At 55.4% G+C, this 27,705-nt stretch overlaps 1 protein-coding gene across 1 annotated transcript in view; it reads right to left on the bottom strand.

Annotated features, from left to right (window-relative positions):
- The window catches only part of VGLL4 (vestigial like family member 4), a 72,608-nt gene that overhangs the window by 3,451 nt on the left and 41,452 nt on the right, over positions 1–27,705 (bottom strand). Inside the window, exon 3 of the mRNA XM_052635828.1 lies at positions 2,315–2,537. Coding sequence (XP_052491788.1) covers positions 2,315–2,537 — 223 coding nt within the window. The remainder of the gene's footprint in view (positions 1–2,314; positions 2,538–27,705) is intronic.

Raw genomic sequence — 27,705 nt, 5'->3', positions numbered from 1 at the left:
CGAGTGGGGGGGGAGACCAGCGGGTGGACGGCAGGGGGAGGGCCCCCTGCCAAGCGACCACAGGCTCCAGAGCGTGTCCCCCAGACCCCAGAGCTTCTCTGAGCCATTCTGGGACCTTCCAAAATACTCCTAATTCCGCTCATCTCTTTCCATTCCGACCATGCAAGTGACCACGGAGACGGAGGAACCGCCCCCAGCGCACGAGTCACACATCAGTGTTACCCGGTCGGCCTTCCGGAACTCGCTGTGCTTCCCCGAGACCACCACGCTGCCTGCCTGGCAACCTCCACCCACCCTTCAAAACCCTGTTCAAGTACCTCCTCTGTGTGAGGCATGAAGCCACCCCCAAGCAGGCACCCTGCCAGACATCCCCCGACCGGATGAAAACACCTGTGAACCAACCACGCCCTCAGGCTGCAGCCAGGAAGGGTCCTGATAGCCCCAAATGAGACGGAGGCGGCCAGCCAGCTCCGGGGAGCTGGGCGTCAGCCGAGACCGAGTGCAGCAGCAGGTCAGCAAGGGGATCGGGGCTTGCCCAGCCCCGGCCATTCCCGTAAAGAGCCAGGTTGGTAGCCCCTGCAGAGGCCTGCAGAGCAGACCTTCCCGGGATGGGAAGTGGGCAGGTCTGTGATACGGATCTGGCTCCATTTGAGAGAGCAGGCGTGTGCTTGGGTCTAACGAGGAACGGCACACACCCGAGCTGAGGGAAGGTGACGCTGAGCAGCAGCAGCCCGAGAACAAAGACCTCGGGGCTTTACTGATGGTTCCACGCGTCGGCAGCGGAGCAGAGCCACCGGGAACCGGTGTGACACCTTGCCGTGGGGACAGAATGGTGGTGAGGAGGAAACGTGGCTCTGAGACTCGGAGGGCCTCGGAGAACCGAGTGCCCACTCGTTAGGCAGGACCTTCATTCACCTTCTAAGCTCGTTTTGTGAAACGGGAAGAATCGGACCTGACGGGCCTGGAGCGCGGCCTGAGACAGGTCTGGGGGCCTGCCCGTGGTCAGGTCCAGGCGTCCTGCCACTTCTGGAGGGTCTGTTCAAACCGCCGAGTCCGTGCTCCCCCCACCCTCCAGATGGGGCTGCGGCTGAGGCGGGAGGAGACTTGGGGGGGAACTTGGGAGCTGGGGGGCAGCCACGCTGAGCTGGCTGTGCGATCCACACGCAGCAAGAGAAAAGGATGCAGAGACGGGCCCGGAGCCAGGGGAGGAAGGGGGCCAGGCTCCCATCCAGCTCTCAGGCCCGGTCTGGCCCTTCCTTCCGAAGCCTGGCTGCACCCATGGCTCCAGGAGACGCCCGGGGCCTCTCGCTATAACTTCCTTCCTTCCTGCAGCGCCGGTGAGTGTTCCCTACCTGGTAGCTCCCCGACTCCCCCCAGCTGATACATGAACAGTCTGGCTTACTTGATTACCTGGCTCCTCCAGACTCGAACTGTGTGCACGCCCGCATGTTGCTTGACCAGCTTCTAACACACTACCCACACAAAGCAGCTGCCTATACCCAGTTTTGTTTAAAAAAGAAAAAAAAAAAGGAAACAAATAGGGTCGTGATTTGGGGCTTTAAGGCAGGAAGCGCAACTGTTCATCAGCCTTCCTGGGAGCAACAGTGAAACTTCACCCAACACCTGAGGGCGCCTACGAGCAGGGGGCACAGACTGGGTCAGAAGCAGGCCTGGGCAGGGGCTGCGGTAGCAGCCTGGAGGCTGAGCTCGGCTCCAGCACCTCCCCGTGCTCGCATCCGCGTCCAGGAATCTCGAGCAAACCCTGACTGAGGGTCTGCTGGGCCCCAGGCCCTGGAGGTTGAGAGAGGAACCACGGGGTCACGCCGTGCTTCTGAACCGCACAGTTAATGCCTCCCTTTATCAGCTCTTCCCCCAGGAGCCCGTTTTCTAAGTCTCTCCCTACCAAACAGGCTGTGTTTATTGACAGCTTACTTCCCTTATTTTCTTTTATATATGTATATATCAAAACCAGTCCCTGTCTGCCAATCACAGGGTTCTGACCAGACTTCCTAGGGCCCCAGCCCCGAGCAAAGCAGCCTGGCACTGAGCTCCAGCCATGTGGCCTCTAAGCGGTTCGCTTTGGAGTCCCCCTGGGATCATCGCACTGATCCCGAAAGGGCTGCCGAGGAAGAGGGCGAGAAACACGGCAAGTCCAGGCCATTCCCTCCTCGTGCGGAGCAGCAGCCCCCAGACACTGCCGCTTCTCTGAGGCCGCTCGGCCCACGGAGCGGGGCGCATACACGGAGTCACCCACGCAGCTGGTGCCCCCGGCACAGCCCGGGGATGGGGTCCCGCCCCCCTGACAGAGGCATACCTGCTGCCGCTCCACCGGGGCCAGGGTGGGCGAGAGGCCAGCCGGCCTGCCGGCGTCCAGGCTGTTCTTGGTCAGTGCGAGGGGCTGCTCCATGCTCAGGCTGGGCAGGGACGCGTACAGGGGGCCACCGTGCAGGCTCATGGTGGGGGCCACAGCCCGCTCGATGGGGCTGCGGCTCCGCTCCCGGGGGTCTTTCCGGCAGTCCCCGTTGGCCGTCTTGTTCCTGAAAAGAGAGCAGCGCGCGCTCAGACGAGAACGCCTGACAGCTTCTGGGTGGGGAAGGGGCCTTCGGCCAGGGTCGGGCTCACACCATCATCACCCCACCTCGGGGCGCCTCCAACAGCCCACAGGGAGCCAGGGGCCTGCACACTAGCCCAGGTGGGCACTGGGGAGCGGTGCCCTCAAAGGGTCTGGGGTCTGCTCCGTGGCACCAGCAGGAAGGGATGGGCCCCCCACCTCAGCAGCCTGGATGCAGCTTCTCTGACACACCCCACCCACACGGAGCCAGAGACCTCACCCCGAGCCGGCGTGGTCTGCCCGGCACCAGCCTTCAGAAGGACAAAGGCGGTTAGGATGCTGCAACAACCCAGCATCTCCCACACACCAGGTCCCGACCTGAGCCGGGGACACCGTGAACCTCCCAGGTGGGGGATCGAGACCCCATGTGGTCTCGTCACTGGATGCCTCACGGTGCGGTGCTCAGGTGAGGATCCCCGACTCCCGCGGGAGGGCCTCGCCGGGGCTCATCTGAGGCGGGGTCACCCGTGGCGTCCCCGGGAAGCTGAGGCCGCGACAGGCGCCCATGAGGGCCCCCAAGGGCCAGCCCGCCACAGCCCTGACCCCCCATCCGTCCGCCCTTCCTTGGCTCCGTCACGCCGCCCACGCTGGGACCGTCCACACCCCTGGGCCAACAACACCCCCCAACTGCTGAGCCTGGCCTCTGGCCCTGGACCCCGCCAGAGTGCCCCGTGCAGGCTCGCGAGACAGCCACCCTCCCCTCACCCCACTAGTGAGCCTGCCTTCCTGTGTCCCTGGAGCCCCCCAGGGCATCTGAGAGCCCACTCGGCCCGGCACCCTCGTGCCCAGTGCCCCGCCCGTGACCACTGAGAAACTGTGGGTGAGGGCGAGGCCCCAGGGCCTGAGCAGCCGTCCTGCAGATGCAGTATGTGCCCATCAGGATGGCACTGGGGCTCGGGGGAGGCAGGGCAGTGATGCAGGAGACCAGCCAGGTTCTGCCAGCACGTCCCCGTAGCCGGTGTCCTCAGCTGCCGTGTGGGCGTGGGGGCCGCCTGGGAGGGTCTCGAACGGGGACCGAAGGCTACACATGTACGGAATCGTGCAGGCGGAACGAACCACCCGCAGCTCAGCTCATCAGCTGCAGCGCAGCCCGACCGCACGCGGCACACCAGTCAACTCGTGGGTGTCCCCACCCGTGCCCCCCATCCTCCGGAGGACTCTACAGAGTGACTCAGACACAATTAGAGGATGAAATTCCAGCCCATGAAGACGCTCACAGGCAAGTGAGACAGTCCAGACGAGGTGCTCCGCGCATGCCCCACAGACCCCAGCAACATCCAGAGAATTACGAGACCAGAAACAGAAAAGGAGAAAAAAGCCCTTAATTCTGAAACCAGCCTGTCCGTGACGTATCGTTTTCCTGTGAAGATTCAAAGGACATCACTGGCCTTTATGCAGAAGGCTCCACAGTCGTAACTGCGAACGCCGACATTCAGATAGAAGGTCACACAGCAGGGACATCAGCCCTCCAACCCGAGGTGAGCGGGCTTTTCCTGAACAGGGTGTTTTTCCCTTAATGTAGCTCAGTCAAGAGTCCGCCTGCCAATGCAGGAGACATGGGTTCGATCCCTGCATCAGGAAGATCCCCTTGGAGAAGGAAATGGCAACCCGCTCCAGTATTCTTGCCTGGAGAATCCCATGGACAGAGGAGCCTGGCGGGCTACAGTCCACGGGGTCGCACAGAGCCAGACACAACCGACCGACTAACAATTTCCCTCTAGTGTTTGATGTTCTACATAAACTGCCTCCCTGACAGAATCTCCCAAAAAACTGAGGTTTCTAGACGTCATATCACGAATTGTTGAGAGGCTGCGGGCTGGTCACGTCACTGGGACAAGCCCCCGTGCAGTTCAGGCTCCGTGCCAGTCCACCAATGCTGACCGAGCCCTCGTCTCGTGATGGTTACGGGAGGAAGACAGCCCTGCTCAGGGGCTCACGATCCGGGAACCGGAGGGTCTGCCCCGCATCACCCCGGGTGGAAGAGGAGTGAACAGGGCAAACAGGCCCCTGCAGGCAGGACACAGTGGGCATCGAGGGCCCCAAGAGACACCGAAAGCACCCAGAAACCGTCTGAAGAAGTCACTGGTTAATTTTAGTAAATTACACATTACTCACACTTCCAAGCTCCTTTTCCCGGTTCCCAGAGCTTGGACATAGACGTCCTTTTCCTTCCCCCAGTGAATCACCCCCGGGCTCCGCCACTTCCCGGGCGTCACGTGCTCCCGGACCCAAAACCACACACTTCCTGCCTGTGACCCGCGGCGCCTCCGCCCTCCTTAGGGACATGTCTTGCTCCTCAAGGGGCCCAGAGGCCTCCCGGGTGGTGGGCGCCGGGGACGGCCCGAGAACACGAGGCTCAGGGTCCCGGGCCCCACCCTGCCAGGGGCCCATTCTCACCCCGGGGAGGGCGCTGCCACAGGGAAGATGGCAAGGGGCTCACGAGTAACGAGAGGACACTGTCCTCCAGGACAGGGCGTCCGGGCCTGGGTCCCACGAGCTGCCGCCCTGCCCTCCGCATCCCCGGGGGAAGGCACACTCGGCCCCAGGCAGGGGACCGTGTAGGACGCCCTCCGCACGCTCCCTGCCCTTCACCAACGGGGCCCAGAGCTGCAGCAAACCCCTGGGAAGGTTTGTCTGCCCGCTTTCAGCAGAGGCTCCGAGTTCTTAGGCTGGGGAGGGAAGCGGAATGAAGCAGTTTAGTGCTTTCGAGGAATGTTCTGGGGCCCTGGGGTCCCCAGGCGGCAGCTCCTGGACCCAGTTCAGTGCCCCCGTGTCCCCCACCCCATCCTGGGCTCCTGTAATTCAGGAACACCCCTGAGCTGGCGGGGTGGCCACGGGATGCAGAACACTCCCCTAGCTGGCTGACGTGCTGGTTTAGGACGGGGATCAGGCCGGCAGCAGGTGCCAGCATCTCAGAGAAGCCCGAGGCAGAGCCGATGAACACTCAGCCCAAGAGGCTGAGAGATGGAGGCAGGGCGGCAACCGGGCACTCGGCAGGCCCCGGGCAGCCCCCGCCTCCCCCTGTCTCCATCCTCAGCTCTGGGAGGCCGCCCAACCCCCAAACCACGGGGCTGGAGGACACAGCGGGGACGTGTGCGTGCGCAAGGGGTCACAGCACCAGGGGACACGGCAGCCTCCCCAGCGGGACCAGAGCTCCCACCCTCCACGCCCTGCCCGCTCCCCAGAGCTGAGCACAGCGCAGAGCTTTAAACAACCATTCACTGACTAAGTGAACTGTTAAAGGACAGGTACCGTGTGACATTATCATGTGAGAGTTGAACTGTGAAGAAAGCTGAGCACAGAAGAACTGATGCTTTTGAACTGTGATGTTGGAGAAGACCCTTGAGAGTCCCTTGGACTGCAAGGAGATCCAACCACTCAATCCTAAACGAGATCAGTCTTGGGTGTTCATTGGAAGCACTGTTGCTGAAGCTGAAACTCCAATACTTTGGCCACCTCATGCGAAGAGCCGACTCACTGGAAAAGACCCTGATGCTGGGAAAGACTGAAGGCGGGAGAAGTGGACGACAGAGGATGAGATGGTTGGATGGCATCACCAGCTCAATGGACATGAGTTTGAGCAAGGTCTGGGATTTGGCGATGGACAGGGAGGCTGGTGTGCTGCAGTCCACGGGATCGCAGAGTCAGACACGACTGAGCAACTGAACTGAACTGAATCATGTGTGATCCAGTTAACAGGGTCTGTGATGATTGAAAGGGAATTAAGGAAATTTCAGAGGGAATGCCCAGCAGGAAAAGACTTTTTTTTTCTGAAAAATCAGAGTTTAAGGAGCATTTACACACCAGGCACAAAGACCTGTGAAGCGCTTTCCCCCTTTCCCTCCCCCATCCCTAGTTTTCCTCCCCCAGCCCAGCTCCTGCTTCTAAAGGGCCCCCAGGTCATCCAGACTCAGGTCACCCTCCTTCCTCCTCCTGAGGGGGGTGCAAGGGTGTGACCACAACGTCCTAGTCGGGTGTCGTCACCCCTCAGCACCAGTTTCAGACAGGAAGCAGGGAGGTGTGGGGGGAGACAGCCCGGCAGGGCACAGGGCTCAGAGAAAAGGCGTCAGCACCGCGAGGCTGGGAGGTGAGGCAGAGATGCCGTCCGGGTACTCGACGGTGAGCCGGGTGTCACGGGCCGGACACGGCTGAGAATTAACTCACATTCAGAGCCCCACTCCCCAGGACACAGAGGGACCCGGGACCCTGCTGCAGTGCCCAGCCCACCCGGCATCGGCAGGGCACGGGGGAGCCCGCCCGCCCCTGCCTTTGACCAAGAAGACAGTGTCGTCTGTGACACCTGTCACCAGGGACACCCAATGGGGATGCAGAGCCAGGCCGCCAGGTGCCCACACGCTGCAGCCCCAAGAACAGGGCCGGCGCTCAGAGACCTGCGTCACTCGGGGAGTCAGGGCTCCCCGACCTCTGAGACCCACAACGCAGGACCACTCTCCTAACAGCTTGTGCTCAGCCGTGTCCAACTCTCTCCACCCCGTGGACTGCGGCCCGCCAGGCTCCTCCGTCCATGGGATTTCCCAGGCAAGCATACCGGAGTGGGTTGCCATTTCCTCTTCCAGGGGCTCTTCCCAACCCAGAAATCGAACCCGCGTCTCCTGCAATGGCAGGCAGGTTCCTTTTTAACCTCCTGGGAAGCCCTCCTAACAGCTCGACTCAACGTAAATAAGGGACCCGTTTTCCTCGACTGGAACAGCCTGTGCACGTTTTCCATCATGAGCTGAGACGAGGGAAAAACCAAAGTTTTGGAAAAGAGGTCCACACCGAGAGCCGGACTGCCGAAGCTCCTCGCCCTCCCCCACCGGGCCTGGCAGCCAGAGGGCGGCCCCGCGTGGACCAGCCAGGCCCTGCCTGTGGCCCGACCGCGTCACGTGGGCCCCATGTGTGTGTTCACTCATTTCAAATGAACGCAGGCATTGCTGAGACCAATGAAACACAAATTAACTCAGCATTCCTACTGCTGCTAAAGGTGTAAGTGATGTTTGCCATTAGGCATTTTCTCAATGAACAACACTTTAAAAAAAAGATACAAGCAACTCTCGTATTCTTGGCATCGGACAGAGTCCGGGCGCCCAAGGAGGGATGGAGGCGTCATGTCTCTCCTCCCGCCCGAGAGCCTCAGCGTCTGCAGCGCCCGCGGGGCTCGCCTCTCACTGCCGCAACGCGTGCGGCCAGGCAAGGCAGAGATTCAGGGCGACACGGGCTCCGCCCACGGAGAAGCCCAGAGCGGCTGCCTTTTCTCCCTTTGCTCTTCTGCCAGGGGCCCCGGCTGCTGCGCGCACGCGGCGAGCGGAGGCCACTCTCCAGTTGAGGCATCAGTGTGCAGGCTCCTCAGCGCGCTGGCGGCTCTCGTTGCAGACCACAGGCTCTAGGCACTCGGGCTTCAGCAGCGGCATGTGCAGTCTCCCAGCGGACCGGGGATCAAACCCATGTCTCCCCACGCTGGCAGGTGGATTCCTAACCACTGGACCACCAGGGAAGTCTGAGGTGGCTCTTAAGATGGACAGTGTCTGCAGCAGCTCTGCTGGGGTCAAGCCAGCAGCTTCCGCACACCCTCAGGCTGATGCTGAGATTCCTCGGGCTAGAAACGTGGTACCCAGCACTTAGGCCACAGGACGACGCAAGCCACCTGCCGGCCCGGGATTCGGGACAGGAGACACAGCCCTTCCGGACACGCGGACCTCTGCACGCTGCCTGCTCAGACGCTCCCACAAGTCAGCACCAGCACCCAATACATAAGTGGACCGACCAAAAAGCAAACGGATTCTTAGGAACAGCCTGCACCAACTGGATTGAATGACACAGGAACCCGTGAAGCTCCAGGGCAGCGGCTGGCCCAAGGGTCACCGTGACGGAGAAGCGATCCCAGGCCCTGCCACCAGGAAGCGGGGGTCTGAAAACACCTTCAATGCCATCTCCACTCCCCTTCTGGGTGGGAGCCGGGCCTCCTCTCTAATTCCATTCCAACTCTTTGGAAGGCTCACTCTCAGCCTTGACTCCACACTCGGTGACAAGTCGCTGGAAGACACTGCACAGTGCTGATGGTGAAAAGCCTGGATGCTTTGTCCTGGTCAGAGGAAGAGGGCTTTGTGGTGGGGGTGGCTGTGAACAACCGAGGGGAGAGGGGTGTGAACTGAAGCACACCTGTGTGACCCCTTGTGGCGACTTCTCAGACACCCCCAGGGCTGGGGGCTTACTCAGTTCACTCGACGGCTGCAAAGCGCCAACGAAAGGCACCCCCTATGATGAACAGAATCTACATTCCAGTATAATTCTCTGATTGACAGTCTGCTCTTTGGAAAAGCCCAAGGAAGTCTGTTTCTTCCTCCAGCCGCCGGAAAACTGCTTCTGCACCCACCCTGCCACGCCCAGGATCCTCTTGAGCCAACAACAATCCCTGCAAATGGTCCTAACACCGTCAACACCATACCATCCTGTCGTCACCCACTTCTGTGTGCTCTCCAAATCAGCATCCGTCTCTAAGTGTGGTGCCCAGAACTAGACTCCCCATGGACCGGAGCCCACCAGGCTCCTCTGCCCAGGGGATTTATCCAGGCAAGAAAACTGGAGTGGGTTGCCATGCCCTCCTCCAGGGGATCCTCCCAACCCAGGGATCAAACCTGGGTCTCCTGCACTGGCAGGCGGATTCTTTACTGTCTGAGCCAGCAAGGAAGCCCTTTAAGTGTGGTACCCAGAACTAGATATAACACTCCGGAGGAAATGGAAAGAACAGACAACGCTCTTCAATGCGCACAGCATATTTTGAACCAAAAAATCAAAAGTAAGAACCAAGGCCAACACAGAACTGAATCCTGACATCAGGAGAACTCCGAGACCTGCGCTCAACGGGAACTCCACCGGCAACAACAGGGCCCAAGATGCAATGGTCCTCCCCCAGCAGCCTGGTCCCATAGCAACGCCGGCTCCTAAAATCCTTCCGCGCGCTTTTTCCCCTCTTTCACTCGGCTACATTGTGCCGTACTGGCTAAAGAGAGAGATTATACATGAGTTCCTGCCCCACGTGCGCACGCCCGTCAAGGACCGACCCGCACGTTTCCCCCAGCGCTATCTGGTTTGCGGCAATTCTCTCCCCTTCACGACCCACACAGCTGTGCTCCTGCCCCTGAACGCAAGCGCGTGGCCAGCATCCAGCTCCCATGCTGGCAGTGTGTGCGCGCGCATGCGCTCAGTCGCGCCTGACGCTCTGTGCCCCCGTGAACTGCAGCCCGCCAGGCTCCTCTGTCCACGTGGACTCTCCAGGCAAGAGCACAGGAGCCGGCTGCCACCTCCTCCTCCAGGGGATCTTCTGACCCAGGGATTGAACCTCGAGCCTCTTGCATCTCCTGCACTGGCAGGCAGGTTCTTGACCAGCTGAGCCGCCGGGGGAGCCCTGATGTTCCGAACTATCCCGCGGACTTCTTTTTCTTTTAATTTTACTGCAGTACAGGTGACTCACGATGCGTTAGGTTCAGGTGCACAGCAGCATGATTAAGCTACATATACTCAGAGTCATTCTTTTTTAGATTCCTTTCTCACAGAGGTTATCACAGAATTCTGAGCAGAGTTCCCTGGGCCATACAGCAAGTCCTTGTTGGTTTACCTGTCTCATGCGGAGCAGTGGGTGTGTGTTCATCCCAAGCTCCCGATTCATCCCTGCCTTGCCATGCCTCCCTTTTAGTAAGAATACATTTGTTTCCGATATCCGTAAGTCTGTTTCCGTTTTGTAAATCAGTTCATTTGTATCAATTTTAAGAAAATGATTCCACACATGAGGGGTGCCATGTTTCCGTCTTTCTGTGACTTCACTTAGTATAACGGCTAGACTCATGCATGTCACTGCTCATGGCGTATTTCTGTTCTTTATTTTATGGCTGAGTAGCATTCCATCGCACACAGTACCGCATCCCCTTTATCCGTTCACCTGTCGATGGACATTTGGTTGCTCCAGCATTCTGCCCTTTGTAAACAGTGGTCCAGTGAACTCTGCGCTGCAAAGTTTCTTTCCGAACTCGGGTTTCTTGGGGACCTGTGTCCAGCAGCGGTGCTTCCGGATCACACGGTAGCTCTCTTTCTGGTTTCGTAACCAGCCTCCATCCTGTTCTCGGAGTGGCGCTACCAACCTGCGTTTCCCCCAGTAATGGAGGAGGGAGCCCTTTTCTCCACGCTCTCTACAGGACTTTTTCTTTGGAGATTTTTGATGACGGACCTTCTGACAGGCATCAAGGGGGCACCCTGGTGGAGTTCTGATTTGTGTTTCTCTGGTCAGTACTGAGAGTGGAGCATCTTTTTGTGTGCTTTCTGGCCGTCTGTCTGTCTTCTTTGGAGAAATGTCTATTCACATCTGCCCACTTTTTAAATTTTTTGGGGGGCGGGGGACATAGAACTACATGAGCTTTTTCTCATTTTGGAGCCATGGACTTCTTGATAGTAGAGGATAAGTTCCAATTCAACACATTCATTCAACACTAAACAAAATTTTAAAAGCCAGTTTTTCTTTCAAAACCGCCCACCAACCCTGACTAACATCAGAAACTCTGCAAGGAAAAATAAATTACTGAATTAAATTATTACAAAACTTCATTAAAAATGTTTGAGAATTTAAGTATTGAATATAAAAAGTGATTAAATGTTCATTTAATAAAAGATCCTGAGGCATCTACCAAATATTCTTTAAAAGTTATTGTAATTATCAATTATGGAAGTATCATTATTAAAGGGCCTTTGGGACCCTCCATCTGACAGCAAATTATGTAGTGTATTAATTTCAAGCATTTAGTGAATTAATTCTCTCTGAGCAGCCACATGGTCTTAGCTAAACTCTTATCTTTCTGAAAACCAGAGGAAAAGGATAGCTGAACTATTTTTTTTCTTTACTTCAATTACAGAATAAGAACATGATTAGAATTTCTTCAAGATTATTTCAAGGATTCCTGGACACTAAGAAAGGCTACTAATCAATGGATAACCGATAGGCAAATTACCAATCACCAATCTCCATTCTCTAAGCAAGTCCCCAAGGGATTTGCAAAAAACCGATGTGGATGGCTTACTTCACTTCCCAACTTATTAAAATGCATTTCTTGCCAAATATTCTCATTTTCAAACTCTTTACAGAATCAGGACTGACTCTCCCTATAGTGTCTGCTTAGTTTTACTGTAACATCAGTAACATCTGGCTATTAAAAACCAAATATTTAATCCCAAACCTAGCACCCGGAAGAGGAACCCAGGAGAACCATGACTGTTCAACCCTGAAAGGGACGCCCCCGCCCCAAATCTTGAATTAATGATCCTAAAAATGTCTTCAGAGAACCCAGGAGAGCCATCACCCAATACCTGGAGTGACACACCCCTTTCCTTTTCACAAGGACCTCCCACATCAAATGGGAATGGTGACTCCCAATCACCTTTTAAATTAAACCCCCCCCCGCCCAGGTCCTCACATGAGGACCACTCCCCACCATGAGGCCCCAGATGTCCTAGCCTGAGAGTTGACCATCTGTCCTCCGAGTTCTTTACACACTCTTCAACCCAGCTGAGCACGGAATGCAAAGGCTGAACACATAATAAATTCATTACTGTTTATTCACTTGAACCGAAGTTAATCATTAGTCTTTGGAAGGTTTTCTTTTAATCTTTTTTTTTTTTTAATTCTGGCAAAATACACTATTTAAGTCATTTAAAAACATACAGTTCGGTGGCATTAAATATATGCGCACTGGGTTTCTTTGGTGCCTCATCTTAATGGTGGCACTCCGGGTCTGCAATCTTCACTGCAGCGCACAGGACTCTCTCAGCTGCAGCGTGCAAGCCCTCAGTTGCGGCCTGCGGGATCTAGTTCCCTGAGCAGGGACGGAACCCAGAGCCCCTGCACGGGGAGCATGGAGTCTTAGCCACTGGACCACCAGGGAGTCCCCACCTGCACTGCTGTGTAACCATCCCCGTCATCCACATCCAGAAATTCCTCATCTTTCCAAAGTGAGACTCTGCACCTCTTAAATATGAACTCAGTCCTCTCTCCTCAGCCACCTGGCGATCACCCTTCTCCTCGCTGCTTCGATGAACATGAGCTCCCCACTGAAGAACATCACACACTGTGTTTTGGTGACCGGTACATTTCACTTTGCATAAGGTCTTCAAGGTACATCCATGGGGTAGCAGCTGCCAGAACTGGGTTCCTTTTTTACGGCTGAGTAATATTCCATTGCATGGACCCACTCATTCCTTGACGGACACTGAGCTGCTCTGGGGGCTGTGAACACAGGTGTACAGATGCCTTCACTTCCTTTGGGTCTGTACTCACGAGAGGACTTGCTGGATCACACGGTAACTCTGTGTTGAACTCTTGGTCCTTAGACGTTTTGACTAATCATTGGTGGTAAGTGTCCCTCACTACGAAACAAAAATGACAGGTTTCCAGAACCATAGGTCTGGCCCACAACAACAACACAAACACACGTCTCTGTAAACACAGTCCAAGTGTTCCACAAGACAAATGCTGGCGAATAACGGAAGCGTTTGACATAAGAACTAAATGAACAAAGACCATCCATCACCAGCTCACCTGAGCCCACAGCCCCAGGGACACACACAGGGACTGCAGTCAGGGTTGAGTGTCTGGAGATTCACCAAATAACCTATTTGTGGTTCTCGTTTTTCACTATGGGCCTTTAAAAATGACTTCCAGTCATCCAAGGATGGCGAGTGTTAGTAATAACAACCACTCGTGTAACATTAGTGAACAGTTGACAGATGTGCCTTGATCCACAGCCTCAACCCGGTGCCCTGTAAACGTGATCCTCAAATGACCAGATGGAAACCCAAACCAGAGGGCTTGCAGACAGAACAGGTGAGAGCCCCTGGAGGCTTCCTTCCAGGGCCGGGGGAGGGGGCTGCTTGTGGAGTTAGGTGATCAGAGCCCCATGTCCTGAGGCCGCTGGAGGGGCCTCCTCTCCAGTGGATCCCCGGCCCTCGACCCACTTGCAGAGGAGGGCCTCCTCTCCCTCCCCGCAGAGGGAAGTGGTCACATAGCTGAGGTCAGAGCCTTCAGACTTCAGTTGTGGCCAAGTGCTTTTATTTGCCTTGTAATTTTCTTTAAGAATACACGCCAAACCGAAAACATACCCCCCCCCGGCCCCGCCTCCTTTTGGAGGCAATCCGAGCGGCCAAACTTGAGTGGGAAGGACAAGCACCCTGTCTTCCCCGGAGCTGCAGCCAGTCACGTGACAGCTGGCCTGAAACAAGTCAGCCGTCACCTGAAACCTGCCTGCTTCCACCGCAGGAAGGCAGCTCCTGCAAGAAGGCAGCTCCTCAGCTCCTGCAACGACTCCCCGTGTGCCTTCACCCTTCAGCTCGCGTGTGTTGTCGGCGGCAGGGCCTCGGCCCCTTTAAGAGCCCCGGCCCCTCGCAGAAGAAACCGGATCTGCAGGCCGTGGGGATGTGACTCTGGGACAAGGGGCCGCCTGGCAGGCCAGAGGGATGAGCAGGAGGAGGGAGCAGAGGCAGGGCCGCCTCGCCCAGCCGCGCTGCCTTCGGAGTTTAAATCAATTACAGCTGAAAATACAGGGTTGCCATCTGGTTTGCAAAAGCAAGGATAAGGGAATAAAATGAAAGGGCTTTTTTGGTACTAACCTCACTTTAATCATTGCCAAAGAGCATGAAGACAGCCCAGCGTCCTCCCACAAGAAAGCCGTGGGCCTCCCAAACTTGGCAGGCGGTCCCCGCGCAGGACGGGCTGGACGGGCTGGGCGGGAGGCCCGTCAGAATAAAAGTCCCCACCGGGGGCGCGGCACGCTGTGTGTGTGGGGGCGGGGGGCAGGGGGCTGGCTCCTGGGCGCTTTCTGCGCGGAGGGTGTCCTGCCAGAAGGTGACCCGCATCTTTACTGCCCCGATCGCGAGGAAAGAGCTCGGTCGTCAGGATGACAGCGTGCCATTTCCTCCTCCTTTGTCTCCTCATCTTCCAGAACATCGGCCTTTTAAAAACGTCTCTATAAAGGAGGCTAAATGGAACCCAGGAGAGGCCGGCGGGCTGCTGGGGGGCTTGGGGGGTACTCAGAGGAGCAGCATGGCCCGCAAGGGCCCCTCTGAGCAGGAAAGTCAGAACGCCACCGTGTTCCCTGCGCTGGGGTCTGTAGGAAGGGACTTCCTCCTGCAGAACCTGGTCTGGGGTGGCTGCACAGCAGCACAGGTCTGCGGTGTCCTCCCCATCCCCGCCCCCGACATACACCCCGCCCCCCCCCAGCCTCAGTCCCCTTGCCAGGCCAGGTCAGACCTTCACCCGCCCCCCAACCTGAGTTCTTTCCGCCCTAGGTGAGTTTTACAGACAAAACCAAGGCATGCCTGGGTCCTGCTTACAGAAAGTACAGCCCACGGCGGCACCGTGGTGTTTATGGGAATAAATGCTGATCAGCCCATTATGGCCTTTCATAAACCGGAGATCACAACGGTAACAGATGATGTGATGATGATGAAGACGGCATTTGTGTTCCGGGGAAAAACACATCTTCGACCCGAAAATGATGCAAAAGCAGTCTTCCAAATCCGGCCCCAACAGAGCACACTGTCTATAGCAACAGTGTCCATAACATTACAGATCTCAGGAGTGTGAACTTTCGAGCAAGCGGTACCTCTGTCAAACCACAGGAAACATCTGGTAAAATGGTTAAATAAAAACAGAATTTAAATGTCTGACTTCAGAGCATGCTTATGGTACCAACGAGAGACCATTACAACAAACGCCGAAAGCTCGCTGGCCACTCACAGAACTCAGTGTCCTTGAGTGCGGGGTGGGCAGGCAAACAATCCGGAACCCTGGCCAGGATCCTGTTTCCTGGGGAGGGGGTGGAGGGTGGCGGTACCACACTGCCACCCCTGAAATGTCCTCAGGCCCAGAGCAGACTCCTCCACACACTCCCCACAGCCCCCAGCAAAGCAGGCTCCCAGAAAGTGCTGGTCCAGGAAACAAATAAGGAAATGTACCATGATACATGCCTCTTGGTCCCACCACTAACATGTAGCAAGCACATGCAGTTATCCTCACCAGCAAAACACAGCCCAGATGCATGTTACCAGGCGCTTGCTGAAGCACTCTGGTCCCTTGTAAAACACTTTAGAAGGCTTTTCCATTAAAAAAAAAAAAAAAAGATTCAATGACTTGACCACTTCTCAATTTAAAAAAATCTGTATTTCAAAGACACAGTGAAGTTGAAAAGCAAATTTAACTTAGGAAAATGGTTATTTTCCTAACTCATTTGATGGAGGGTCCCTAATATGAAGTTGTAACATCACCAATAGAAAGATAAACATGCTAATTAAAATAAGACAGAAATCACAAAAGAAATCCAAATGGCCAATAAAAATATGAAAAGATTAGTCAAGTTTCCTAGTAGCAGAAAGAAAGAAAAAAGCAAAGTTACAACAATGATTCTCCCATGAAACCTGGAAAAATTATCAGTTAACAAAAGGTCACCTCCGGGTTGCTGTGGGTGATGGACACATGCAAACAGTTGCCCATGGGAATGTCAGTCAGCAAATCCAGAAGAGATGAACCGGCAGGAGGCACGGAAGCAGAAACGGGCACCATCCAACCCAGAAACTCCACTTCTAGAGACGAGGGCCACGTGAGATGTGAACAAGAATGGAAGCCCAGAGACAGCCACGGAAAGATGACAAATCACTGTGCAACCCTGTAAACAGCCCCCGTGTCTGCATTTGTTAACAACTTTTTTTTGGTCACAAGCAACATCAAACAAGGCTTGCTAGCTGAGGCACAGTGGGGAATCTATTGGAAGGATACTCTGCTACGGGTCTTGGAAACGAAACAAGAGGCAAACCACCAGTGCTCAATAAGAGAAAAGGAGGGAGCCCTGGGATCAGGGGCAACCGGAGGAGGAAGGCGCCGAGTCTGGGCAAGAGGCCCGCCTGGGGACATCCCGCCACCCCCCCCCCTCCACAGCCCACCAGGCGCCCCAAGTTCAGGTGCGAGAACCCACAGTCACTGGTCCAGGCCCCACATCCTCGCCCTTCATCACAGCAGCACCACGGAGCTGACATCGGGGCTCAGAAAGTTGAGAAATAAGACATCCAATGGGCTTCCCAGGTGGCAGCCATAGTAAAGAACCTGCCTGCTATAGTCTGTGTGGTCGCAGAGCCTGATACGACTGCAGTGACTTGGCAGGAGCACGGTGCTGCTGAAAAGTCAAAGGCCGGCCCTTCCCTCCAGCTCCCCTGCTCCCTGAAATGCTACGAGTTCCCACAGTCAAGAGCGGCCACCTGAGCTTTGAATGAGTTACTTCTAAGAGACTGAGGGTCTCACAGGAAAGTGGTCTGCAGGTTTAGGGAGGAGAGGGCGAGGGCAATGCCCCTCCTCTGCTGTGAACGAGGGAAGGTGCTGGGTTGTTGGGTTTTTTTAATTCTTTTTTTTTTTAAGTAAAAGTGTTGGAATTGTTGGCTAGAAATAGAAACGAGCCTTTGGGCAACAAGAGAAGTGTAGGAAAAGGTGCTGAGTTTTAACTTGGTGCTCGCAGCGACATTTACGTCTGTTTCTTACTGCTCAGCCATGTCCTGTTCCTGATAGACCCTGATGCTGGGAAAGACTGAGGGCAGGAGAAGGGGGCGACAGAGGATGCGAAGGTTGGATGGCATCACTGACTCGATGGACATGAGTCTGAGCAGGCTCCGGGAGTTGGTGACGGACAGGGAGGCCTGGTGTGCTGCCGTCCATGGGGTTGCAAAGAGTCAGACGCGACTGAACAACAGTGTCCTGTTCCAATTGCTTCGCCTCCTCCTCCCACTCGACTTCCCTTCCCCATCATTTCTGAACTCACGCTCCCCCTGCAACCCCTCCTGTGTAACACCCACTCACATCCTGAAACGTGGTTCATCTATCACGTAGGACGTCATCGCTCCTACTGTGGACAGACAGGCTCCCTGCTGTGGGTCCAGCTGGTTCCAAAAGGTGACCTCCCAAGGAGGGACACCCAGGGTCGTCCCTGCCCAGGTCCCCGCTTCCCTCACCCCCCAACCATCCACCCTGCAACGGGGGGAAAGCTATCCTCGATCAAAGATCACCGAAAGGCACGACAACAAAACCCTATCTAACTGCACCCTGAATTGAGAAGAACACACCCACGGTGGCACTGCTGAAGGTGAATACACCTGGGGTGTTAGATGGCATCACTGTCTATGGCACACACCGCAGAGAAAGCCAACGGGGCCGCAGGGTATTCACAGCTAGTGAAGACACGTGTTTGCACGGTACTGGTGGTTTTCTGTCTGTGGATCCCAACTCTTCCCAAAGTTGGTGGGAGGGGCGCCGGGAGGACAGCAGGTCGCATGACCACCAGATTTGGTGGCGCACTTAGAATGATCAAAGTTACAGTAAGGCAGCCAAGGGTGTGAAGGGGAGCCCGCGAGATGGTGGCGAGCGCCACGCCACACACGCTAAGATGCCCCGGGCAGTGACAGTGCTGGTTTCAAGACGGACGTTTCAGGGCGGGAGGACCACCCAGGCTGCCCACCGTGAGTCTGGGGAGGTCTCTTCCCCATACCGTGTGGAGCTGGAGCAAAGGCCTGCAACAGCGGGGGTTTGGGTGTCTTCCTAACACAACCGTGGTCAAGGAGACTTGTGAGTGAGGACTGACAGGCCAAGGAAGCCACCTAAGGAAGGTAATTCTGGGCAAGGGGTTTAGGACAAGTCACCGGAGTCCCTGCAGGCCACCCTGAAGAGCTTGGGTTTTATCTCACTGTCAGAAAGGAGACAGAGCCACTGCCCACCCACAAACACGGCCACGCCCTCCACGGAGGCGCTCGAGACACACAGGCTGGTCGTGGAGCCACGTGGCCATCACCCCTTTCACCAACGTCTCTACTGCCAAGGTCGCTCCTGTGTCACGGAGAAGAGGGAGCCTCCGCGTTAGGCCCCTGACATAACCTGCTCTGGGGCTAACACACCCCAAGTTGTCGTTCAGTTGCTCAGTCGTGTCTGACTCTGCGATCCCATGGACTGTAGCCTGCCAGGCTCCTCTGTGCATGGGATTCTCCAGCAAAGAATACTGGAGCGGGTCGCCATTTCCTTCTCGGGGCCATCTTCCCGACCCAGGGATCAAATCTGTGTCTCCAGCACTGGCAAGTGGGTTCTTTACCACTGATCCCAGGGAGCCCAATACCTAAAGTGGTCTGCCACAAATAAATACCACAGTTCTATTGTAAGATAGCTGAAAAACATTTTAGCTTTGAGAACCATTTAGGCAGACCTGGGAAACCTCCAGGAGTAAACACTTGGGCAGGGGTTTGCTTGCTTTTCTAGTGTGGACTGAACTCTCTCCCCTGAGAAGAAGGGTCCAGCCATCCCTCTAACCTGCGAGAGGCCCCCATCTGAACTGGATCTCTCCCTTCCATACATCTCACCTGATGCCCACACTGGGATCCAAGGGAGGTGCACAGGCAGAAACAGAAAGAAGAGCAGGCAGGATTCATTCACACAGTAAACTCCGGAGGCTTATTACTCAGTCAACAACTGGGCTAAGACCATTGGATCCAACACCTGCATCTCAAGCAGAGGCAGTGATCCAGGTTATATGAAGTGTGCATGTGCCCAGATATTAGGGACCTGCACGCTTCTGCTTGTGGGGGGCAGGGATTGGGGGGAGACAGTGGGGAGGAGGGGTAAGGAAGGCAGGGGGAGCAGCGGGAGTGGGGGTCTGTCCCAGGGGTGGGGGTGGGGGGTCTCTGAACTAAACATCAAGGGTTCACAGGAAAAAAACACGCACAAAGAGGTGCCGCTCAGGGCTTGTTACGTGTTTGAAAGGGATTCTCACCATCCCTTCCAAAGAGAAGGATGTTGACAGTGCATTCAGAGTGACATGTTTCATGTGAACGCTTCCTTAGCGCCTGGAAGGCCTGGGGCACCCAGACCTGGGTCAGGAGCGGCAAAGCGTCATTCTGTACACAGAAGCGTCTGCGGTGACGCAGCAGGAACCCCCCCCCCCCCGCCTTTGCCGAGAGGAGGAGGCAAGAACAGGGACTGAGGACGGGGGTGGGCATGCCTCGGCAGTGGGTCAGAAGCTCCTGCAGGTGGGGGTCTGCTCAGAGTTCCCTGGTGCTGCCTAGGGGCGCCAACAGAGTTCCGAGCAGAGAGCAAAGCTCCAGAAACCTTCCTGCGCGTTGAGGTGCCAAAACCACTGAGGGCGCTGCCGTGGGAACGGGGGTCTAAGCCGCGGCCAGGAGCCTCCTGGAGGACATCCAGGGAGACCAGATTTCACCAGGAGCAGCGATGATCACACGTGGGAAAGCAGGCAGAAGAGGCAGCGGTGACTGCAGGGCAAGTGGAAACACCCCGCCATGGAGACAGGGGCAGGCCTGGGTAAGCGCTGGTAGAGATAGGAATCGCTAAGGTCGACGCCGGTGGGGCAGCTCTGCAGGTGTGTGTGGGGGGTGGACACACAGGGTCAGGGAGGCACACAGCTCCGTGGGCGGGGAGGCTGAGCCCCAGCCGGGCATAAAGGCCTGGGAAGCCTCCCGCCACACACGCCGGGAGCTGGCCCGTGTGTTCCATCCCGGGCTCGGTGCAGTAAGCAGGATGGGGCCCGGAACACGCGGTGATGACGAGCCTGTGAGAGCACCTAGGTGCAGGAGCGAGAACCAGGAGGGGGGCCTGCAGGGGCAAGAAAGCCGGGCGAGGGGTCGCAGGGTCCCCCCGGGCCTGGGGTTGTGAGGGCACCAGGGAGGGGCGGATGGAAGTTCCGTGACCGCTGACGCTCAGGATCACAGCCCTGGGCTGGGGCGTGGATGCGGAAGGGGAGACACTCTGTTCCCTGGAAACAGCTCAGGGTGGAGAAGCCAGCGTCGGGAAGGCCCGAGAGGGGCACACCGTCAAGGGGAAGGGGCTGGGCTCCCCCCATCTCTCAGGCCTCAGGGACTCTCCCTGAAAGACCCAGCATGGAAGCTGGCACCCAGCAACCCCAAACCAAGGGATCGCGTCGTCAGCAAGCCAAGCCGTATGGCACCTGAGCCTTGCACGTGCTCACGTTTGTAACATCACTTCAAGACCAGATAAGATGCCCACGTGGCCTGGCAGGCATACTCCCTAGAATGCTGCTGACAGGGCTCATGACAAAGGATTAGAGGACCCCACGGCAAGTTGCGCTGGAGATTCCTTGCACCCCAGACTCAGAACCAGCCTCACGCCCACCACACGGGCAGACCCCAGAGCCCGGTTCGGGTGCTTCCCAAACTCTGCCTGAGGAACACTCTCCCCATCCTTCGAGCACTGAGGCAAGATGATCCTCGATGGGCAACGGTGCTCCGAGTCCCCATGTGGTCCTGAGGAGACAGAAAAGCCCAAATCCTCCCTGGACAGGCTCAACCACAGGGACAGGCTGGGGGTGCAAAGAGAGTGGAGCCTCCGACGGGCCCCCTAGTAAGTGCCCCGGCCCACCAGGAGCTGGTCTGCCGCCTGCCCCATCCGGATCCTCTGTGCATCTGGTCCTTTCGCTCTCGGGTCTTGTCGAGGGAAGGCAGGCGGGAGGTAGAGAAGTCAGAGGCGAGTGCAGGGGAGCGAACTCCGCTTCCCGCGGGCCTCGCTTCCCGCGGGCCTCCAGTGCAGCCAGAGACCCGGGTCCAAAATCTGGATCCGCTGGTTGGCGGGATTCCAACCTACGTCCCTAACCTACCCCTTGACTGCAACACGGAGCTCTTTAATCATGCTTTGGAGACAATCTGGGGAGAAATTTCGAGAGAGAGACAGAGGAGTGGGAAGACCGACGGGGGCGGAGGCAGAGGCAGGCAGCATGCATGCCTGAACCCAAAGCTTCAGCGAAGACGCTAGGGGACCACGCACCGCCGTTTACGAAAGAAAAACTACCCCACACATAGAACTCGGGGCTCGGACACGCAGGGACGCAGGAGACGACGGGTTTACAGGCGAGATCTAGGGGAGAGTCCAAGAACCGCCCTGACTCTGACCCAAGGCCACCTCTGAGCCGTCCTCCTGGTCCTGCGGCAGGAGTGCCAGGCCCCGACCTCAGGACAGGCTGGCTCTGCGTCCTCAGAGCAGCAAGGCCGATGTTCCAACCGTGTGGACCCAGGGCTGCCGTCAGTGTCCCCAGCTCAGAAGCCTCTTCATGCAAACAGCGCCCGGAAACCCCAGAGAGTCAGGGCAGGAGGGGGAACCAAACCCTGTGTGGTTTTGTTTCCTCAACTTCTCAACCAACGCCTCTGACTTAATCCACCCACCTAAAAAACACTCCCCTCCACCCCCCATTTTAGAGTCGTCTTTAAACAGTGTCTTTACACATGCTAATGAGGCTTCCCCAACAGGCCCCAAAGGTTCGTTAACACCTCTCTAGGAAAGCAGTCCTTTCTCAAGGTTCTCAGCCCAATGTTCACAAGCTCTGTGAAACGGAGGCGCCCAGAGGTCCCCGGAACAGACGAGAAGGGACCCGTGACAACGCTGGGTTCTGCTGCCCTGACTGCTGGCACGCTTGGCATTTCTTCACCCTGCGTGTCATCCAGCCAGGAGAAACCCAGGGCAGGGCAGCCCTTGGCCGGCCCAGCTCTCGGCAAAGACTCTTAAGGCAGAAACGCTGCCTGCTGGGAAAAGGCTGATGTCAGCTCTTAAGAGCACGGCTCCCCGGCTCGGATAAGGAGGTCTTTGTTTTCGGCTGAACTGTGAAAATGAGAAAATGCCTCCAGTCTGACAAACAAGAAACCCACACAACACAGGTCAGGCCTGTGACCTTTCTTTAAAGGTACCACACTTCATTAGCAAAACACTCCCAGGCAGCACACAGCTGTGCCTTTAAGGTCCTGCAGAGCGGCGGGAAAACCACCTTTGCTTCCACCCTAGGCAGGCAGCAAACCCCACCCCACCCCCAGGGCAGGGCCAAGTCAGCCCCACCAGAAAGACTTCTTAGGCTCCACCTCCCTGAACCAAAGCGTTCAGTACAGATCCAGGCTCCCTTCTCAAGTTCCTTTCAAAATGAATACACACACTTGCTAGATGCTAAGGAGGATTTCAGAGTTAGTTATTTAGGATAACTGAAACTAAAGGCCATAAAATATCCTCTTAAACCCCAGAACACTTGTGGGAAGACACGCACGCCTGTGTGTTGAAAGCACAGCAGAAGACAGAATCTGGGGGCTAAAACTTCCCAAGTTCAGACGATGCCAAGAAGGATGTGGGAGACAAAGAGAGAATGCACATAGTTTGAGGGATTCTATTTCAAGAACTCTTGATTTATAGAATCTGGAGAGGGGAAAGAAAAAGTGTCTTCATGTATTTAAAGCAAATTATAAAATGGCCTGGCCTGAGCGTTTTAGGCTAAGGCTGGAAAGATCCCCTGGAGAAGGGAAAGGCTACCCACTCCAGCATTCTGGCCTGGAGAATTCAATCCATGGGGTTGCAAAGAGTCGGACACGACTGGGCGACTTTCACTTTCTATTGGTCTGACAATATTGGTGATGGCTCAGCAGGTAAAGGCTTCCCTGGTAGAAAGCCCTTATCAGCCGGTAAAGAATCCACCTACAATGCAGGAGACCCCAGTTCGATCCCTGGCTTGGGAAGACCCCCTGGAGAAGGGATAGGCTACCCACTCCAGTATTCTTGGGCTTCCCTTGTGGCTCAGCTGGTAAAGAATCCACCTGCAATGCGGGAGACCTGGGTTCAATCCCTGGGTTGGGAAGATCCCCTGGAGAAGGGAAAGGCTGCCCACTCCAGTATTCTGGCCTGGGGAATCCCATGTAGTCCATGGGGTCGCAAAGAGTCAGACACGACTGAGTGACTTTCACTTTCACTAAGTAAAGAATCTACCTGCAGTGCAGAAGACACAGGAGAAGTGGGTTTGATCGCTGGGTTGGGAAGATCCCCTGAAGAAGAAAGAGGCAACCCACTCCAGGATTCTGGCCTGGAGAATCCCGTGGAGAGAGCAGCCTGGTGGGCTTCAGTCCATGGGGTCACAAAGAGTCAGACACGGCTGAGGAACTAAGCACACAGACAGACCTTAAACAAGAACACGATTCCAAAGCCCTCTCCTGAGCAAGAAGGAAGGGTTTCTTCCCGGCTCGCGTGGGGCTCTCACCTGCACAGAGACCCCGTTCCACTCGGCGCCTTCAGGGGGAGGGTGAGCAGCACCCCTGAAGGGAAGCCTCGCCGTGCAGGGGGGATGGACCGCCTCACTCTCTCAGTTACCGACAAGCCCTTCCTTGCCGAGGCCCCTGCACCCCGCCACTGCTGCCCCGGGGCCTACTCTCTGCCTGCCACTGCCCGGAATCCTTCCCTTGGGTTGAGAAGGCGCACACAGCAATCATCCCAAACCACAAGGCGTTAAGGTCCTATATCAGCCGACTCACAGCTGCTGGACACGTGTGCCTTTTCAGTATGGCTCTAAGATGGTTCCTAAGAGTGCTGGCTACAGGAACAGCCAGCCTGCATTTTGATTCCTGGCTCTGTTACCAACCAGCTAGCTTCGTGACCTTGAGCAAGTTACAACCTCTCAGTTTTACCACCTGCAAAAGAGGGGCAATCACAGCATCTCAGAGCTGAGATGACGCACGGAGTGATCACGCCCACGTGCATTCAGCACAGCGCTTAGTACACAATCAGGCTTGTCAGTGATGGTCGTGGCCAAGCCCTAATACAAAGGCTCTCGTGATTCTCTGGATGCTGGGAATCCTGATCTATCACCACTCTCAGGAATGAAAAGTCTGACCCTCTCCAAGGCTTATGTAGACATGGACACAGCGCTAACACGCTCTGCCTATAAATACATATTATGTATTACGTAATAAATACATACGCCTGCTTACCTTTAAAGCCCTAGTTGCTAGAATGTCAAGGTACAAAAATAGCCCCGACTTTGCAATTTCCTCCAGGTCTATTTGGTTTTTTTTTAAATTACACTATAGTTGATTTTTGGCTTCCCTTGTAGCTCAGTTGATAAAGACTTGGCCTGCAATGCAGGAGACCCTGGTTCGATCCCTGGGTTGGGAAGATCCCCGGGGAAGGAAGTGGCAACCCACTCCAGTACTCTTGCCTGGAAAATCCCATGGACAGAGGAGCCTGGCGGGCTGCAGTCCACGGGGTCGCAAAGAGTCGGACACGACTAAGCGACTCACGCACACACACACTGTTCTCCACAGTGGCTGCGGCAGTCTCCATTCCCTCCGGGTCTAGCCTTAAATCGAAACGAGGAATTGCTTCCTCTACTCTCATGAAGTTTGTGGAATGAACAGTCCCTGGTAAAGGCATGTCCATACACATCCCCACTAAAGGTACTAAAGAAATACAAGAAACGGAGACTCAAAGGAAGTGTGGTGATGCTGCCAAGGAATATGGAGATACTGGACAGACGAGCCGCTCCTGAACACCCGAGGTGCCGTCTATACCGCCAACCCTACTGCGGGGGAGAATGCGCGTTTCAGTCAGCAATCAGCGAGGCTTCTCTGTTTTAGCAGAGCTGCTATTACATGCCCAGAACTTGATTTCAAAGGGCTTCCTCCAACTTGCCTGTCACTCTGTAGGAATTACTGGTTTGAGTCTGGTTTTCCCCCTCTTTTTCTGTTCATTCCTATGGGGTCAGGAGGGAAGTGACTAAGGCCAAGGGAGGGGAAAAAAAAAGAGAGAATAAACAAGGGAGAAGGAAGAGGGGAGAAGGCAGGAGAGACCCCTATCCTGGGGGAGCACTCAAGGACACCCGGGGTCGGCTCCCTCAGACTCGAGGGAGCCCTCGAAGGCACGGCTGCGGCGGGGAGACAGCCTCGGGGGCCACGGGCCACCCCGGGCAGGAGCTCAGAGGAGCAGCACCAGCTGGGGGGCCGGGGGCCCTTCGCGGGGCCCTGCCTCCTTCAGCGTGAACTGTTAACACGGGCTGGGCAGGCGCAGCCGTCACGGCACCAGGCCAGCGACCGAGGCTCTGACATCAGCGGGCGCTCAGGGCTTTGGCCCGTTCCGAGGCCAGGGGCAACTACTCTGCACGTGTACACACCACTGATCAGAAAGAGCTCCTCCTCCCGCAGGGTATGAGCTCAGGACGCACAGTCTCTGGACAGGGGGTCTCATCTTCCGTTCAACACAGAGATGGTTTAGCACCTGTCACACACCACACACGGGAAGGCTCAAGTGCCACCCTAACGATGTGATGTCCGTCTTTGAGCAGCACGTCACCCCATCTCAGGTGAGATCAGGTGTGACATGATCACGTGATGACTGGTTTCAGTGTTGTGGTTAATCCCAGCTCGATCACTGTCACTTTGGACACATTATCCTCTCAATTTCAGCTTCTGACACACACACACACCCCCTCATCTTAAAGGGACACACTGACCGTCAGGGTTAAATGAGGTAACACACGAAGCGTCCGGCAGAGGGAGGGTCAGCACAGAGGAAGCACTCGGTAGTCACACTCCCCTCCTCTCACAGGTGACCGAGTGAACAGTTCACACATCCGTCACTCACACACACAGGTGGAAACGAGGTAGACGGCACTTCTCAGCACACAGCTCTCACCAGGCTCTACCAGCCAAGCAGCCTACGCTACGTCTCAAAACCAGTATAACTTTAGCATGCATCAGCTGTTAAGCCCCCAAGAGTTTTAAACTGTATTACAGATACACAAGAGGTCACAAATGGACAACATTATCCACTGCAACAGTATCATCATAAAAAATTATCTAAACATCTGAACAAAGGGCAGCGGCTGGACCACCCTTGGCACGTGCACGCAGTGGAGTACTATGGAGCTATGAACAAGAACGAGGAACTGGCGTGGAGAGATATCTGCGATACATCATTGAAAATATCTGAGTTCAAGTGAGTATATAAAATATGACACTTTGTGTGTAAGAAATAAAGGGACTGAGAACATATTCATATACCTGCTTATTTTAACACACACACACAAGAAGGGTAATCACCTTCAGGGGGAGGGAACAAAAGTGGTGAGAGACACAGGGAAGGGAATAATACTTCTCTAGTACTTTTCAGTATGATTTTGACTTTTTTTCTTTCAGTCTTGTTGAGATATAACTGACGAGACATCACTGTGAAAGTTCAGGTACACAGCAGAATGACTTACATACATGGTGATATGATTACACAGCCTTGGCTTCTAGCAGCGTGTTAATATTTTACATATTCAAAAAGTGAAGTTAACAAGGAGAGAAAAAAATCTCTAATTGAGTGCCAACACATGAAGAGATTTTAACAAACACAACACTGAAAGGGACGGGAAAGTAACTTTTGAAGTTGGTATTAATACTTCATGCCAACAAATGAAGAGATTTTAACAAACACAACACTGAAAGGGACAGGAAAGTAACTTTTGAAGTTGGTATTAATACTTCAAAGAGGCCACTATTACACCCTCAGCACGGTCAGTTCGGCCGCTCAGTCGTGTCCGACTCTTTGCAATCTCATGGGCTGCAGCACACCAGGCTTCCCTGTCCATCACCAACTCCCGGAGCTTGCTCAAACTCACGTCCATCGAGTCAGTGATGCCATCCAGCCATCTCATCCTCTGTCATCCCCTTCTCCTCCTGCCTTCAATCTTTCCCAGCATCGGGGTCTTTTCTAATGAGTCAATTCTTCACATCAGGTAGCCAAAGTATTGGAGTTTCAGCTTCAGCATCAATCCTTCCAATTCAGGACTGATTTCCTTTAGGATGGACTGGTTGGATCACCTTGCAGTCCAAGGGACTCTCAAGAGTCTTCTCCAACACCACAGTTCAAGAGCATCAATTCTTCGGCGCTCAGCTTTCTTTATAGTTCAACTCTCACATTCATACATGACTACTGGAAAAACCACAGCTTTGACTAAACAGACTTTTGTTGGCAAAGTCACGTCTCTGCTTTTGAATATGCTGTCTAGGCTGGTCATAGCTTTTCTTCCAAGGAGCAAGCGTCTTTTAATTTCATGGCTGCAGTCACCATCTGCAGAGAGATTGGAGCCCAAGAAAATAAAGTCTTCCACTGTATCCCCATCTATTTGCCATCAGTGATGGGACCGTTCATTTTTTGAACGTTGAGTTTTAAGCCAGCTTTTTCACTCTCCTCTTTCACTTTCATCAAGAGGCTCTCTTTAATT

Source organism: Budorcas taxicolor, chromosome 1, assembly GCF_023091745.1.
Source record: "Budorcas taxicolor isolate Tak-1 chromosome 1, Takin1.1, whole genome shotgun sequence".
NCBI lineage: Eukaryota > Metazoa > Chordata > Mammalia > Artiodactyla > Bovidae > Budorcas > Budorcas taxicolor.
This window is presented reverse-complemented; position numbering and strand designations above follow the sequence as displayed.